This window comes from Xyrauchen texanus, chromosome 12 (assembly GCF_025860055.1).
Source record: "Xyrauchen texanus isolate HMW12.3.18 chromosome 12, RBS_HiC_50CHRs, whole genome shotgun sequence".
NCBI lineage: Eukaryota > Metazoa > Chordata > Actinopteri > Cypriniformes > Catostomidae > Xyrauchen > Xyrauchen texanus.
The window spans coordinates 45710840-45728647 of record NC_068287.1 but is presented as its reverse complement, the minus strand read 5'-3'; the positions used below and the strand labels follow the sequence as shown (position 1 = coordinate 45728647).

The window sequence follows — 17808 nt, the reverse complement described above, 5'->3', positions numbered from 1 at the left end:
TAATTGTATTAAATTTAAATAATATTTTTAGTTAGTTTTTAGCATTTCAGTGGAATATTTGCTTAATAGGCTTTAAAATAATGTCACGGACCACAAACTAATAATAGTCCTAAAAATAAGCTTCATTTACGTAATGCTATATATAGTTACAATAATTAATTTTGGGGTTAAATATGTTTCTGACATGTGTTCGTGAGATTCGCCCAAATACATGTAGAGATATTCTTAGTGCAGCTCTTGAGATGAAGGATATTGACATACACAGCATTTGTTTACAGAGTAAAGTTATTCACTACACAAATTGATCAACTCTTGACCGTTATATTGAGATATTAATGTGAAGCCCTCTGAGCATAGTTTTAAAATAGACACGAGAGATGGACCATTTTATTTCATCAAACAAAGGCCTGATGTGGTCTTAGACACTGTAGGGAATCCGTGGCTTCATATTATAGCCTCATTATTCAGAGATTATAGAAATGAACAAGAGATGATGGAGAAAGGACTGAGACGGTATATCGTGCTAAATATACCAGCAAAAACCTATTTCCGCATACACGTCTGTTGCCGTTCAACACGTGATTTTTTAAGAACCTCAAGGTCTCCTTTTGACACATTGAATGCGTGAATGCTGCATCTAAACTCTTGACGTGTGCTACTCATCGCTGGAGTGTTTTGAATGGTGAAATCTGTGTGTGAGCTGGATTTATACATGTAATGTCAATCATGTCTGTACAGTAAACGGTCCAAATCAAGGAGTAGGGTATAGCTGCAGGCAGTGCTCCAAAAAGGAGCGCGAGCGCGCCATTGAAGATATGGAAGTGACGCCCCCTTTTGGAGTTGGCACAACCCCTTTTGGAGTAGCCACGCCCTCTTTGAGATCTCCGGCCTGCAGCTATACCTACTTGAAATCAACCGGTTGTTCCGATGCATGCAGAATAAAGTATTTAAACGGATTCATGTGAAGTCGGTGTGTTATTTGAATCCCTGAAGTCCACCTATAATGTCAGTCAAGGTTGCTTGATTCAAAAGAGCAAAACAAATGAGACCATTCACGAATTGACCTGTTAAAATGACAACAAATGAATTAGAATGACGAGTGCAAATATTGGAAAAAGATTTATTTAAAAAAAAAATAAAAACAAATTGGAATTATTTACAGTAGACAGAGTTTCTGGTATCAAATTCATGATGGCGTGAGATTATGTTTCTATCGTTCCTTCTTTCACGATGGCCATGGCGAGATTTCGGGCCAGAGCGAGTTGTAACAGCTCCATCTTTGTGGACTCCATGTCATCTTCCTGAAATACATATGACCAAACAACTCATTTACAACTAAACATGATCATCTAAAGCATCGGGAAACAACAGTGGCGTTTCTGTGTTAGTGTGTATGAATATTCGAGGTACCTGTGCCGTCTGCTTTGGCTCGTTGGTTCCTGATGTCAGTTCCTCTAGACACGACATGAGCTCGTACGTCTGAGCCACAGAAAAGATCACCTTCAAATCAAAATCAAATCAAATCACTTTATTGTCACACTACCATGTACACAAGTGCAACAGTAGGTGAAATTCTTGTGTGCAGTTCCGAGCAACATAGCAGTCATGACAGTGACGAGACATATACCAATTACAATAAACAACATACTTACACAACACAAATTACATATCAAATGTACACATACTTACACAACACAATAATTATATACAATGCAGAATATAGAACAGAATATACAATACAATACAATAAGTGGGAGTATATGAAATATATATGTGTATATATATATATATATAGCAGTTGTATTGAGGAGAATATGTTGACAGTCCAGTGTGAGATTATAGATGAATAAAGTGCAGTGCTAATTATTGATCCTGATAGATCAAGAGTTCAACAGTCTGATTGCTTGGGGAAAAAGCTATCATGTAGTCGGCTGGTGCGGGTCCTGATGCTGCGATACCGCCTGCCTGATGGTAGCAGTGAGAACAGCCCATGACTTGGGTGACTGGAGTCTCTGATGATCCTCCGAGCTTTTTTCACACACCGCCTGGTGTATATGTCCTGGAGGGAGGGAAGCTCACCTCCGATGATGTTCCTGGCAGTTCGCACCACCCTTTGCAGGGCTTTGCAGTTGTGCGCGGTGCTATTGCCGTACCAGGCGGTGATGCAGCCAGTCAGGATGCTCTCTACAGTGCTGGTGTAGAACCGTGTGAGGATGTGGAGGTTCATTCCAAACTTCCTCAGCCGTCTCAGGAAGAAGAGGCGCTGGTGAGCCTTCTTCACAACGGCCTCAGTGTGGACGGACCATGTGAGTTCCTCAGTAATGTGGACACCGAGGAACTTGAAGCTGCTGACTCTCTCCACCGGTGCTCCATTGATGGTGATGGGGCTGTGTTCTCCGTCTTTCTTCCTGAAGTCCACAACAAGCTCCTTGGTTTTACTGACGTTGAGGGAGAGGTTGTGCTCCTGACACCAGAGTGTCAGAGTGTGCACCTCCTCTCTGTAGGCTCTTTCATCATTGTCAGTGATCAGACCTACCACCGTCAGTATCGCCAGCAAACTTAATGATGGCATTGGAGCTATGTGTTGCCACACAGTCATGTGTGTACAGGGAATACAGGAGTGGGCTGAGAACACAGCCTCGTGGGCTCCAGTGTTGAGGGTCAGTGATGAGGAGGTGTTGCTGCCCATTCTAACCACCTGACGTCTGCCTGACAGGAAATCCAGGATCCAGCTGCACAGCGAGCTGTTTAAGCCCAGAGCCCGGAGTTTCTCATCAAGCTTGGAGGGCACTATGGTGTTGAATGCTGAGCTGTAGTCTACAAACAGCATTCTCACATATGTGTTCCTTTTTTCCAGGTGGGAGAGAGCAGTGTGTATTGTAGATGCAATGGCATCATCAGTGGAGCGGTTGTTGCGGTAGGCAAACTGCAATGGGTCCAAAGAGGGGGGCAGAACAGAGCAGATGTGATCTCTGATTAACCTCTCGAAGCATTTGCTGATGATGGGGGTCAGAGCATGCTTCGGTACAGGCACAATGGTTGATGTTTTGAAGCATGTGGGGACTACAGACAGGGAGAGGGACAGATTGAAAATGTCCGTAAAAACACCAGCCAGTTGATTCGCGCACGCTCTGATGACGCGGCCCGAATGCCGCTCTGGACCAGCGGCTTTACGGATGTTCACCCGCCGGAATGATCGGGTTACATCCACAACAGAGACGGAGAGTGAATCAACCTCTGTAGCGTCAGTCGCGAGTGCACTCTCCGCGAGGGCGGTGTTACTGTCCTCAAAACGAGCATAAAATGTATTAAGTTCGTCCGGAGAGATGCAGCAGTGTTCATGGCGGAGACTTTATTCCGCTTGTAGTCCGTGATTGTGTTAATTCCCTGCCACATACTTCTGGAGTCGGTGGTGTTGAACTGACTTTCAAGTTTGTGCCTGTACTGGCGTTTAGCTGCACTGATAGTGTTACGGAGGGCATAACTGGCTTGTTTACGCTCCTCCGTGTTAGGAGAATTAAAAGCGGAGGTCCGCGCGAGTGAGTGTCGCGCTGAACATCGCCAAGTTAACCCATGGTTTCTGGTTGGGGTATATCCAGTATAGTTTTGGTCGAACAACGCCCTTCTACGCACTTCCTGATGAAACACGCTACGCTGTCAGCGTAAACCTCGATGTCGTCATCAGAGGCGGACCGAACATCTCCCAGTCCGCGTGATCAAAACAGTCTTGTAGCGCAGAGTCTGATTGGTCCGACCAGCACTGGATCGTTCTGAGGGTGGGTGCTTCCTGTTTCAGTTTCTGCCTGTAAGCGGGCAGAAGCAGAACGGAAGAATGGTCCGATTTGCCAAATGGGGGGCAGGGGAGGGATTTGTAGCCTTCCGGAAGGGAGAGTAACAATGATCCAAAACCCGGTCCCCTCGTGTGTTGAACTTTATGTGTTGGTGGTATTTTGGGGCGATTGCTTTGAAGTTGGCTTTGTTAAAGTCCCCGGCAACAATGAACGCAGCCTCAGGGTGCGCGGTTTCCTGCTCACTTATACACCCATACAGTTCCCTGAGTGCCCGGTCTGTGTCGGCTTGCGGGGGATGTACACAGCTGTGATGATAACCGCCGTGAATTCCCTCGGCAGCCAGAATGGTCGACACAGAAGCATGAGATATTCCAGATCAGGAGAGCAAAAGACTTGATGAAATGTACGTTCCTCTGATCACACCATGATTTGTTGATCATAAAACATACACCACCACCTCTGCTTTTACCAGAGAGGTCTTTCGCTCTGTCCGCCGGTGCACGGAAAAGCCCGTGATTTCGATGGTCGAAGTCTGGAATCTCCGTGAGACAGCCAGGTTTCTGTAAGGCACATAACGCAGCAGTCCCTCGCCTCTCATTGGAAAGAGATCCGCTCTCAGCTCGCAGAGTTTGTTGTCCAGAGACTGAACATTTGCCAGTAGTATACTGGGTAGCGGGGTCGATTTGCACGACGCCTTACTCTGATGAGAACGCCGGCTCGTTTTCCTCTTTTCCTTCTGGCGTTTCAGCGCCGAGCAGCACAGACAGTAGGGCTCCACCGGCGTGTTTGTAAACAGCGGTCGGCATTAAGGAATCTGAAGTCCGGTTTTCGATGTGTGATTGTAGAACTAATGTCCAAAAGCGTTTGTCTGTCGTAAACAATAAGGCAGACAACATCCAAGACAAAAAAACAAAGAACTGTAAACAAAACAAACAATAAACCGCAGTGTTGTAACGGAGCTCGCAACGCAGCAGCCATACTCGGCGCCATCTTGAGTCAATCATACAAAGGCAAACATACAGTGATTAAACAAACTCTTAACAACTCTCCTGATTTCGCTCTACAGTGAGGAGTGAACAGGCCTTGGAATAACATGAGGGTGAGTAAAATGATGACAGAATTGTCATTTTATGGAGTTTAAATTGATGCACCGGGATGCACTGATATGAAAGATTGTTTGAAAAATATTTTTTTTTATTTTGTACGTTTAAACATTTTTGCAGTTCAAAACAACAGAACTCACATTTGACATGTATGTACTGTGTATAATAGAACATTACATATTCAAACTATGTATATGTTGGGCAATTACATGTAAATGGCAACCACATCACGGACAAATAATTTAAATTCTGTATTATAGTGGTGTAATGAACAATGCATAATGTCATCCAGACCGCTAGAGGGTGCCGCTTGCTCACGCAGTGCTGGATCGCAGCTTTCTTAAGGTTAAGTAATCAAGCAAGGCCATAGTAGAGCAACAACGCACGCCCGGTTCCCAATCAGCCTGATGCGGGCGTGCAAGGGATAAAGGCGGCCGGGACGATGGTTCGAGAGAGAGAGAGAATTACAGGCAGCTGCTCTGTGTGTTTATGTTTGTGTATTTTTTGGTTCGGTTTATTATTAAAACTATTATTTGTATCGTCAAGCCGGTTCTCACCTCCTCCTTTCCCTTAACCCGCTTTCCACTGGTGCCGAAACCCGGAAAGGAGGAGGAATGCCCGTTGCGGAGTCCTCGACACTGTCGTCCACCCAGGGGAGCGCCGCTGCCGGGGAACGGAGTAGCCCGACCGCCCGGATGCAGGGAATGGCCGCTGTCCGCGAGGCGAGTGGGGACTGGACTCCCTGACCGCCTGGAGCAATGGAGCCGCTGCCAGGGGAGGAGGAGTGCCCTGCTGTCCCCCAGAAAAGCGAAGGGGTCGAAAGAAGACCGTTATCCGCGAGGGGAGGAGGGAAAGGACTCCCTGACCGACTGGAGCCGCTGCCAGGGGCGGAGGAGTGCCCTGCCATCCCCCAGAAAAGAGAAGGCGTCGAAAGAAGGCTGTTATCCGTGAGGGGAGGAGGCAGACTCACTGACCACCTGGAGTGGTTGGGCCGCTGCCAGGGGCGGAGGAGAGTCCCCACGAGTCACCGGGAATGCGGAGGGGTGTTCCGTCCGTCCGGGGTCGTAGGTCTGACTCTGGTCCGTTTTTTTTTTGCGTTTCCCCTCCTGTCTCCTTGCAGGTCGAGGAAGGTGGGGTTGGCCCGCCAGCAGATGGGGCGCAAGGCACGTTTTCCCCCCGGAGATGGAGGGGTGTACGTCCAGCCAGAGGCTATGCAGTGAGGAGTGTAGAGCGGAGGAGGGTGTGGCCTGGCTGGAACAACGGACGCCTGGTCCCCAATCAGCCTGATGGGGGTGCGCGTGGGATAAAGGAGGCCGGGACCACTGTTCGAGAGAGAGAATTTCAGGCAGCTGCTCTGTGTTTTTCGTTCAGTTTATTATTAAAACCATTATTCATATCGTCAAGCCGGTTCTCGCCGCCTCCTTTCCCTTAACCCGCTTTACAGCCATATTGCGATTTCACTCTTAATCATTCGTGCAGCATTAATGTATATCATACCGATGTCTCCGGATTCTGCTGGTTTCAAAGCATTTTGGATGGTTTCCCTCATCATGTAGCCTATAGGTAAGTGCCGCTTACACGACTCTCACATCTGTTTATTGCAGTTTTTCCGCATTTAGATGAGAACGAGAAAGAATGACATGACATGTTCTTTGGAGTGTAAACCCCTCTTTGTATTGTGGCTACTATTATTTTTTTAATTGTGCATTCACAGAGTTTTACAAAGTGTGTTACTAATTAAAAACAAACCATCATAGCGGCGTTTTAATGCTTGTCTGGTTTGCTGATGGTTTTAATTTAGTAAATAATTGGCCAGGTATTGGTGCATCCCTAGTGGAAACTGTTAAGAGTTTAGCTAGATCAATCTTCTCCTTGTGTTATATTGTAAGGCTCGTGTCTTTCGCACCTCTTTCTGCTCCAGTAGCGGCAGTGCGTCGGTCAGCAGTGTCATCCACAGACTGCGGGGGGCGATCTTTGCGGTCATGAGCGACAGCAGGAGTTTCGCCGCATCTGAGAATTGCTTTTCACCATAGAGCCTGTGAAACTCACGGTACTTTCCTACACACACACACACACAAAATAAATCGCACTATTAGTGACATCTTTATGGTTAAAACATCATTTTGAACCTCACTAATGACCCAATGGTAATGCTTCATTTTTTTTTAGGCCTGTTCATTTAACACGTTAATTCAGTGCCATTAATTATATGGAAAATAACACGTTAAAAACATTAACGCGTTTAATCATGCCCCCAACTCGTACATACATTTCGTAATACTTGATGTGCCACATTTTTGCTGTAGGGGGCAGTCAGCGCAACTCCAGCTGTACAGGCATCATGCCTTGTCAAACCAATGAGCAGGCAGCACAGCTTTCCACAGATTGCATGCTCAAGCACAACCAAATGCAAGGAATGAGGCGTGTAACTACATTTAACTCAGGACACAGTGTATTAAAAACTGCGCTTATCTCCAGAGACGCTGAAAACTATTAAGATGCAATGCAACCGAAGTGAGACTCCAAAAGCGTCTTAAGCAGACCAATGATGCAGATTAACAGATTAAATTCCAATTTACTCGATTCGAAATTAGTTGATTTGGGGTATATTTTGATTACAACGTCCATTTTGCTTCCATATGAAAGAGATTCTCTCTCAACTAATGCTGTTAATTATAAAAAGGCCTTCTAACCTCCTAGATAACCCTTCTAGGTGCAATTCAAAAATTATTTTAGCACTAGTTTTTCATCAAATTCGTTACATTTTATCTTTTCAAAAATGTAAACAATTTAGTGAATTCCATCACTTTGCAAATATTATATTTTGCATATATATTTTGTGTTAATTGTTTACATGCATAATTGTTACTATTTACATTGACATGTTTAAATCATGCTATATCAGTACTGTCTCTTTAAGACAACCGGCATCAGCCAGAGAGCGCATTTTAACATGAGTGGAGTTGCAGTTTTTTTAGCGCATCCGTGCTATGTGAAATTACAATGAAATGTTTCTTTTTTTTGTTGGTTTTAATCAACAACCGATTGTAAAGAACAGACAAGGTATTAAGAGAGACAATAGGCCTCGTTCACTAATAACGGAGTTGATTTTTTTTGTACTTGTATGAACAGGAAAAGTTTTCACGAAAAATGTCCACAACAGGTGCACATGCATGTTTTCTTATCCTTGTTCTAATGTTAAAGGATTAGTTCACCTAAAAATAATCATTCAGTCATTGTTTACTCACCCCTGTGTTGTTATAACACTATTTGACTTTCTTTCTGTTTCTGAACACAAATGGAGAAATGTTGTGCTCAGTGATGTCATACAATGGCAGTGTATGGTGACACCTCTTCAAGCTTCAAAAGAACACAAAAATATCATTCAGAAGTCTAATTAATTATTCATGAGGCTCATGATTGTTATGAAAGTATACGATAAGATTTGATGAGAAACTGAAATCTGATGTATTATTTAGTGAAACTGTGAACTGTTGATCTCCTGTGTGTGTTCATGAGAGTGCACGAGAGCAACAGTTCACGCAGACCCCTCGCGACATTGGGGCGTTCAAGAGAAAACACGTTTTATTTTTATCTAAAAACAGTGATAGTGACAACAGAACACACACAACTGCACACAAAACAGAGAACAGAACTCATTAAACATGTTTGAAGAGTTTGTAGCTGGAAAAATGTATGCATTTCTGTGCTCAGCCTTATTTTTTAAGAGTATTCGGAAATCAAACAGAAACATAGAGGCGGCTACGGGCAGCCACGGTCACACTGTGCCCAAACCTGACAGCAAATTACATGCGATTAAAGGTATATTTCTGATATGTTAATCTGAATTTTTGTCCTAACCAGCTGTGACGAGCGACGGTACTTTCTATCCATCACTTGTTTTCTATTTTCAGCATTGCGTGTGTAACTCCGTCCGCTGTGAACTGGCAACAGTCCAAAAACGCTTTAAAAAATAAGGCTGGGCACAGAAATGCATCAATTCGTCAGCTACAAACTCTTCAGACATGTTTCGTGAGTTCTGTTCTCTGTTTTGTGTGCAGTTGTGTTGTGTTCTGTTGTCACTATCACTGTTTTTAGATAAACAAAACGTGTTTTCTCTTGAACGCCCCAATGTCGTGAGGGGTAATTGAACTCACACAGGAGATCAACAGTTCACAGTTTCACTAAATAATACATCAGATTTCAGTTTGTTTCTCACCAAATCTTATCGTATACTTTCATAACAATCACGAGTCTCATGAATAATTAATTAGACTTCTGAATGATACTTTTGTGTTCTTTTGAAGCTTGAAGAGGTGGTCACCATAAACTGCCATTGTATGACATCACGGAGCACAACAATTCTCCCTTTGAGTTCAGAAAAAGAAATAAAGACATATAGGGTTATAACAACACAGGGGAGAGTAAACAATAACTGAATTTTCATTTTTGGGTGAACTAACCAATGAAGGAGCGGGTGCACAAAGTTAGTAATTTGCATAACACACCCAAACCATCTCCATATAAGGACTTTCAGCACCACCGCACCTGTACAGGTGTAAATATGTAGAGAAAGATGTTGTCAAAAAACATCACACTATAAATCTAAATTATCTTCATTTTGATGGTCTCATTAAATATTGAACATATTGAATTATAGCAGCTGCTCTGTTGATGTCAATCACAGCTTCAGTGTCTCTCATGATGTACCTAAAAATGTGAGTCTGTCACTGAGCAGCATGGCAGGACCCAGATTATCCAACAAATCCAGATCTGTGAAAGAGCCTTTATTACTGTAGTCCTGAAGAAATCTGCACAACACACACACACGTGTTAGGAAAATGCAATATAATAATGTAATGTGAAAATGAAAGACAGATAGACAATGTAACCTCTCAGATATGAGTGTAGCAAACGCAGCATCTTTGGCTCTGATGCTCCAGGAGAGAGCAGATCCCAGTCTGTTGTTCCTCAGAGCTCTTTTAGCCATGATCTTACAGATACTGCGCACTAAAACACACACACACACACTCACAGTGAGGATGGGCAGTGTATGGCATTCGGTCGAGTTACACCAAACTCACTCACCCTGTTCACTCATCTGTCGGTCTTTACAGATGCGCAGGACTTTAATGGCTTTGCGTTCGGTGTCCATTGGAATCCTTTCGATCTGAAGCTCCAGATACACACGACCAAACTCAGGACAGTGATCAAAATAATCCACCGCCAGCTGCCACAGACTAACACACACACACACACAACTATTAAAGACCTTTATCGAACGAGATCTTTCACTCTTAAGTTGAAAACTGAACGTTTAAATCACCTCTGATGTGTGAAGAGGCCAGATGCGTACTCCAAAACTAGAAACTCACGCAGATTAGACCCAAAACTAGAAGCACATAAAAACAGAGCAAAGTTATGGATGTTATATTGACCAAAACCTTTCTAGATACACACAAGTATCTGGATCTTTGGTCTACAGTAGAGGTCGACCGTACCGGTTTTACCGATATATATCGGTTTTAACGATATTGTGATACATTTTAGATGATTGTAAGAGAGGATGTCATCAAATCGTATTTTTGTCTGGTTATTATTTGGATTTTGGTTTTACCGATATATCGGCACCGATAGTTGCTTTTTGGAAATATCGGTTATCTGCATTAATATTTTTTTATTATTATTCCTTCGTTTCTGCCGCTGGAGGGTTCTACGGTATAACAGCGACCTCTAGAGGTGAAACGAAAACAATCACTGGCTTGATGTCTAGTTTTTTGTCCAATGTGACTATTATATGATCTACTGTTGATAAATTACTGCTCATACAACATTTACAAGCCTTTGAGTTTACTTTATAGTGTTTATATTGTAATTAACTGCAGATGATTGTAAGATTGTAAGTGCATGTCACGAAATAACCAATTTCTTTCTGGTTATTATTGGGATTTTGATTGCACAAACTAAATTTGTGATTTTATTATTTTGGGACTTTTGTTGCATTTACAGCTGTGGCCAAAAATATTGGCACCCTTGGTAAATATGAGCATAGAAGTCTGTGAAAAAAAAATCTGCATTGTTTGACCTTTTGATTCACAAAAATCTAACCTTTAATTGAAGTAAAACAATTGTGAAAGAGGGGAAATCTCATTAAATATTTTTCTCCAAAACATGTTGGCCACAATTACTGGCACCCCTAGAGATTCTTATGAGTTAACTATATCTGAAGTATATTCCCATTCATATTTTAAATTTTTTAGTGCACCTGGGTGACTGGGAACATGAAATGATTCAGCCATGACTTCCTGTTTGACATATGATGTAACACACAAGCCAAATTCCCTTAATCATCAATCACAGTGGCTTACACTAAAGAATATATTTCTGATGTGCGGCAAAAGGTTCTTGAGCTTCCAAAATGGGAAGTGTCTATAAGAAAATAGCTGAAGCATTGAAAATGCCAATTTCCACCATCAGGACAATAATTAAGAAGTTCAAATCAACTGGAAATATTATGAATCTGCCTGGAAGAGGACGTGTGTCTGTATTGTCTCCATGTACAGTGAGGAGGATGGTTGAATTGGCCAAAGAATCTCCAAGGATCATGGCTGGAGAATCGCAGGTATTAGTTGGGTCTTGGGGTCAGAAAGTCTCCAAAACTACATTCAGACGTCACCTACATCACAAGTTGTTTGGGAGGGTTTCAAGAAAAAAGCCTCTGCTCTCATCCAAGAACAAATTCAAGCATCTTCAGTTTGCCAGACACCACTGGAACTTCAAATGGGACTGGGTTCAATGGTCAGATGAAACAAAAAAACAGCTCTTTGTCAGCAAACACCAGAGATGGGTTTGGCACACACAGAGATGAAGAAGTCCCCAATGCCCACAGTTAAATGTGGTGCTGGATCTTTAATGATGTGGGGCTGTTTTTATGCCAAATGTCCTGGACATCTTGTTCGGATACATGGCATCATGGACTCTATCATATACCAACAGATACTAAAATCTAAACCTGACTGGCTCAGCCAGAAAGCTTACAAAAGGACCTTCCAGCAGGACAATAATCCAAAACAAACATCAAAATCAACACAAAAATGGTTGTCAAAATCAATGTTCTGCCATGGCCATCCCAGTCCCCTGACCTGACCTCCATAGAAAACCTGTGTGGTGAACTGAAGAGGACAGTCCACCAGCGTGGACCGCTGAATTTGAAGGATCTGGAGAGATGGCTTTTTCACAGCCTTCTTTGCTCATATTTACCAAGGGTGCCAATATGTTTGGCCACAACTTTATGTCTGTGCCTGTCACAGTAAGGAAAAAAAACTATCAGCCAATTAATCAGTTATCTGCCTTTTCCACCAGCTTTGTTATTGTATAGGCAAAAACCACTATCGGTCGGCCTGTAGTCTACAGTGTTTTTGGTGGAAAAAGCCTTGTGTAACAACAGCAGTGAACTACAAAGAGACTCCTTTGAAACGTTACTATAGATTTCAATGTATGTATGATGCGAGATACATACTGTAGGTTGTGTGACTGCAGCAGTTTGCAGTGATCCAGCAGGTCGGTCAGATGAGCCACAAACCACCAGTTATTGAGCGCGATGCTGTAGACACATCAAGTGTGTTATTATGGAGTGTGTGCTGACTCTTGTGTTCAGATTAAACTCGTTTGAATATACCTGCAGTCTTTGATGACCTGATGGAGGTCAAACTCAAACGCAGAGAGTAGGATGATGTCCAGAGGCTCCGGTGACGCCCGCGGACCCAGAAACATGTTCATACTTGACTGAAATGCACAAACACAAGGTCAGGATTACAGATATTCAGTCTAACCACACAAAACAGTGTTACTAGTGTAGCGTGTTTGAGTGTACTTGTGCATAGTAGTGCAGATCGGGTGGTTTGATTATCGGGTGAGAGTACAGCAGTCGGGTCACCAGGAAGTGATACCAGGTGCTCAATAACTCTTTCTGTTCCAGCAGCGCATCCTCATCGCCAACCATAATCTGACAGAGAAAGAGTCAGATGATACAGTGTCTGTAGGTTTGTAAAGGTCATCAGTAGATGTCGGTAAAAGTCAGGACTCTTCACCTTGCAGATGGTCTCCAAGTGACGGTTACTAGCAAATGTGTTATCCTGGAGACAGCGGTCACACTCTTCATGCCAGTGTCTCCATTTAACGTCAAACTCCGTCAGCGTCTGAGTGCCAGTGGGCTACACACACAGACATTATAATCATTTAATATTTGTGACTTGTACCATTTGCTGTTGATGCTATTACATTGATTTGACCACGGTTAAGGGGCCCAAGGTAAGGGATCTTGTCCAGGACACATTACCCACAAAATTAAAGGGAAAATATTCATTATATTTTGCTTAAATACGATATAGGCTATTTTTAGGACCATTAAGGCATTGTGACATTATGTTCCTGTTACTCAAAACACATTTTCTCCAAATTCTCATTATCGTAATACACAAAAATAGACGAATCAATACGTAAAAATTATAAACTTAAAACGTCTCCTTTCTGAAATGCACCTGGATTTTTACTTTTATTCTCAGTGGTTATTCTGTAAAGAGGAGGAGGGCGTGGCCGGGCTGTGATGATGCAGTTGTGTCATGAAACACGTACATTAAATATAGGCATGGTGTGTAACAGGGTATCCATACGCTTGAACACAGAACTGCTGTCTGACCGAAGAGACGCCTGTTTGGACAACACCTGCCGAGCTTCATCCATACGCCCCTGCAGAACCAAACTGATCACCTACAGAGAGAGAGAGAGAGAGAGAGGCAGTGAATATGATGACACAGATGAGGGCTGATGTATGGATTCTCAGGAGGTCATGTGCTCGTACCACTTCCCAGTAGGACTGATGTCGGGTGGGGCTGTCGCTCTGCAGCACCTCTCTCGCTCTGGCATCCACATCAGACTTGTGTAGACGCACCCAGTCCAGCAGGTGGAGCAGCAGTGAGCCGGCTATTATTTGGAAAATAAGATTTGTTTGGCACTATAACAGAAATGGTTTCACAGCAATCAGGCCTCTGAATATTTTTGCGAGTCTTTACCTGGAGCTGCGTCAATGAAGAGCACCTCACACAAGTTCCAGATGAGCTCAATGGCCAAAAGAATAGACACCTGGAGAAGGAGAGAGATAAAGACAACATGAGACAATTGCTATGCATTTCCTTTCCTTATGTGTTAGCCGTGTTGCTACTACTGATATGCTAATTATATTATACCATTTTATATTTTCAATGTATTCATCAGAAAATGACATAGGGCAAGATTTTATCCATCAGGATTTAACTGTATTGCTTATATTAGGTTTGATATTATTGGCTAAGTTCCACTTTATTATAATAGACATTGTCATCAATAATATTTGTATTTTTATAACTATTGTTTCTGTACGTTTTCTTAATAAGTCTGCTTTCGTTCTAGAGGTCTATGGACGCCCATTGAACCGTATGTAGGAAAATGGGCAAATTTGGTACAGTGGTAGGGGCGGTTATGAGTAGCTCCCACACAAAATTTGTGGTTTCTAACTGAAACCCTCTAGCGCCACCATGAGTTTACAATTTTACTTACATTTCGGTTTAAAACTTTTGAACCAAGTCCTAGAAACAAAATAATTTTTTCCTCTGATTACTTGGGTCATGCCGAGTCCCCCTAGTTGCATCGTTTTTATGCTCCGCTCACTAAATTTTCTGCCACTTAGAATTTTCTGTAAACCTACTTTTTCCAATTCCTATATCATATGTCCGATTTGCTTGAATTTTTGCCTGCATCATCTAAAGACACTCATCACAAAACTTCATGAGATTCATGATGATTGAGCAAACCGTTCTCATCTACAGCACCAATTTGACTGCGAGTTCACCAAAATGGGTGCGAGGCTGTGCCCAATGCATTAGCGTATTGACAGAAAACTTGCCGTAGGTCATCACAAGCATGGTCTGTACAGTTTCGGCACAGTGCCACCTAGTGGTCCAGATATATGAAACATACTGAATGGTTTGGCCTAAAATCACAAGACTGGACGCTTTAGATTCCTTGGGGCATAGGAAGTCAAATGATAACCAATTTGCCATAGTCGGACATACTTCCTGTACGCCATTTTTTATTTATTTGAAAACTTACTCCTAGGGCACATATCCGATTTGCATGAAATTTTCCATGTAACATCTAGTTAAACTCATGACAAAAAGCTATGCAAAGGTTTTTGATAGACCAAACCGTTCTCATGTAACGCATAAACAAATTATATGGTAAGATGCCGATAAGGATCCGGGCATTATCTCACGAATGCTTTGGCGTACTGACATGAAACTGCATATGTGGCATTATGACCAAGCCCTGATGATACCAAAAACATTTGGTGACAGCACCACCTTTTGATCATTAATAGAACCATTAAACTAATGTATTTTTTTACCACTCTGCTACAATCATCACGGAATTCTAAATTTAATTAAAATGTTTGCCATTGGTGTTCTTGGCCCCGTAACTGCCGCTTACAGCCAACTTTATTATTATTTTTAAAATATCAATAATGCAAATTGTTTTTATTGGTGTATCTCTAGTAAATAGGATCCATTTTGATTTCATGTTTACTTTTGAAGTGTGTTTTACATGATTTGGCAGTACCTGATCTCCATACTGTGGGTCTTGAGTTGCAACTGGAAACAGAGGGATGGATGAGAGAATCTAAATCATTTCAGATGGTAAAATGAATCAGCATCATGTGTGATATGACTGTTTACCTGCGTTCTGCTGCAGTTCCTCCATACAGGCTCTGATCACAGACCTGTAGTTCTTACTGATACTCACAAACCTGCAGGTAACAACAACAGATCGATCACTCACACTTTGAAAGCAGATCAAATGTGGTTTTACAGGTTTCACACTTATTTGTGACAGCTGGATGAGGATTTTTCAAAGGCATTCAAGTTTAGAAGGATTCACTAATGAATCAGTCAAATTGGTTAGAAGTGACTCGAAAGAATGATTCAGTCACAAATCAGATATCACTTTGGCTTACAAGTTTTATGCTACATCTTGACCAGAGCATGACTAGAAAAACTATTTGTCAACACAAACACTCACTGTGTCTTCTTGTTTTTGCTCGGCACGTCCTGTTTGATTTTCTGCAGGCCTACGAAAATGTGATGAGACTCATTGAAGAGCTTACGCAGAATTGGAGAGCAGATATCTTCATCTTTCCTCACGATGTGGACGAACGGAGAGCCCGCCGATTTTGGACCTGAACAGGAAAACATGCATGTGTGTGTGAACGCACACAGATCAGACAAGGCGTGTCGATATTTAAATCTACCTTTCACACATACACGCAGACAAGCGGTTTCTCTGAAGAGAATAATACCTTGACGTTTGTAGTTTGTCTCGTAGACTAATAGATCTCCAGGCCCCCACTCAAACCCCAAGTGATTCTGATGAAACCCAGCGCCAGGAATGAGCTGCCGGAAATAAGAAAATCAAAAAGAAGATGGTTAATGCTGCTCCAAGTTTTCTCCCATCATTTTGTATCTGTGTGTATGAACAAATGAATATGTGTGTTTTCACAAGCAGACAGTAAATTAACAAATACATGACCAAAATATGGTAATTATTTAGTATTATAATATCTTATAACATCTTAGTATTGTCATCTGGTAGCCTCACTTTTCCAGAAACTCAATTATTCTGCATCGAAGGGTGTAAATTTGGCTTGAACACTGGTGGGGTTACAGTGTGAAGAATTGACATGTTTCCATTGATCACTGTATAAATATTGGAGGGGTTGTACTTGCTTGTACGCATCTGACGTAACACAATTAATATACATTTCCATCAACACCTATAAAAAATGATTTTGATCTTATAATAATAGTACATATAAACAAAAAACTCACAAATGTAATAGTATATTAAACATGTTCTATTGTATTAACATTTCTGGACATGTGCAATGGTATTTTCTGAAGTACCTTGTAAATATCATGTTATATAAATATTTTAAAGATACACCAGCATGGTATCACCACTGTACTTTTATGTAAGTGAACTAACAACATGAATATACATCACATATACGTACTTATAATGTAATTTACATTAAAATGAACACATGGATCTGGATAAACCAGCTCTTATTACCGTTGTACTGGGCTCCACATCTACCTCCTCCATCACCGATTATTAAATCCTCCTGATTAACAGGGAAAATATAATTGTAAATATACACGTGTATGATTTAAACTTGATTATTCAAGCGCCCGTGACACTGCAGGACCCTTGATGGCTTTCACGCTTAGTACGACTCGCTGAACGCCTGTGCAAAACACGAATTCGCATTTAAAGGAATGTTTTGGGTTCATTACAAGTTAAGCTCAATCGACATTTGTGGCATAATGTTGATTACCACAAAAATGTATTTCGTCTCGTCCCTCCTTTTATTTTACAAAGGCGAAAATCGATGTTACAGTGAGGCATTTACAATGGAAGTCAATGGGGCCCATTTTTGGAGGGTTTAAAGGCAGAAATGTGAAGCTTATAATTATATAAAAGCATTGACGTGAATTCTTCTGTTATAACTTATGTATTAGTTGTAAAAATCAAAATTTTTATGGTCATTTTAGGGTTTACATTGTTACATTATGGCAATGAAGTTGTAAAACTGGCTATAACTTTACACAGATGCGATTAGTCAGTGATTTTATCAGCCTGAAATCATGTAAACATGCATATTGTTTATGGCTTGAGTGAGTATTTTAAAGTTTATGGACTGGCCCCATTCACTTCCATTGTAAGTGCCTCACTGTAATTGCAATTTTTTTGTTTATTTTTTCCTGCAAGAAAAGTTGTGATGAGTCATAATGACTTTTTGTAGTAACCAATGCTGTCGATTG

The 17808-nt window shown here is 41.8% G+C and overlaps 1 protein-coding gene across 1 annotated transcript; it reads right to left on the bottom strand.

Annotated features, from left to right (window-relative positions):
* Window positions 1-1114: 1114 nt before the first annotated feature.
* On the bottom strand, window positions 1115-17204 carry LOC127653089 (nuclear pore complex protein Nup85-like). Its single transcript, XM_052139600.1, has 19 exons — window positions 17057-17204; window positions 16284-16377; window positions 16007-16163; window positions 15664-15734; window positions 15548-15579; window positions 13966-14035; window positions 13755-13876; window positions 13529-13663; window positions 12985-13107; window positions 12768-12899; window positions 12573-12679; window positions 12414-12497; window positions 10221-10286; window positions 9983-10134; window positions 9787-9904; window positions 9605-9705; window positions 6801-6952; window positions 1411-1500; window positions 1115-1301 (listed from the first exon to the last, which is right to left on the bottom strand). The coding sequence occupies exons 1-19, from the start codon at window positions 17087-17089 to the stop codon at window positions 1203-1205; spliced, it is 1938 nt and encodes a 645-aa protein (XP_051995560.1). The 5' UTR covers window positions 17090-17204; the 3' UTR covers window positions 1115-1202.
* Between the last annotated feature and the right edge of the window lie 604 nt (window positions 17205-17808).

What these genes read in the sequence shown, in the direction of transcription:
- LOC127653089 (XM_052139600.1), bottom strand. Translation starts at nt 17,089, where the DNA reads ATGGAGGAGGTAGATGTGGAGCCCAGTACAACG. An exon ending in AGCAAAAACAAGAAGACACA is followed by an intron (nt 15,735 to 16,006) that starts GTGAGTGTTTGT and finishes TGTTACCTGCAG; the next exon opens with GTTTGTGAGTATCAGTAAGA. An exon ending in AGCCAAAGCAGACGGCACAG is followed by an intron (nt 1,302 to 1,410) that starts GTACCTCGAATA and finishes TATGTATTTCAG; the next exon opens with GAAGATGACATGGAGTCCAC.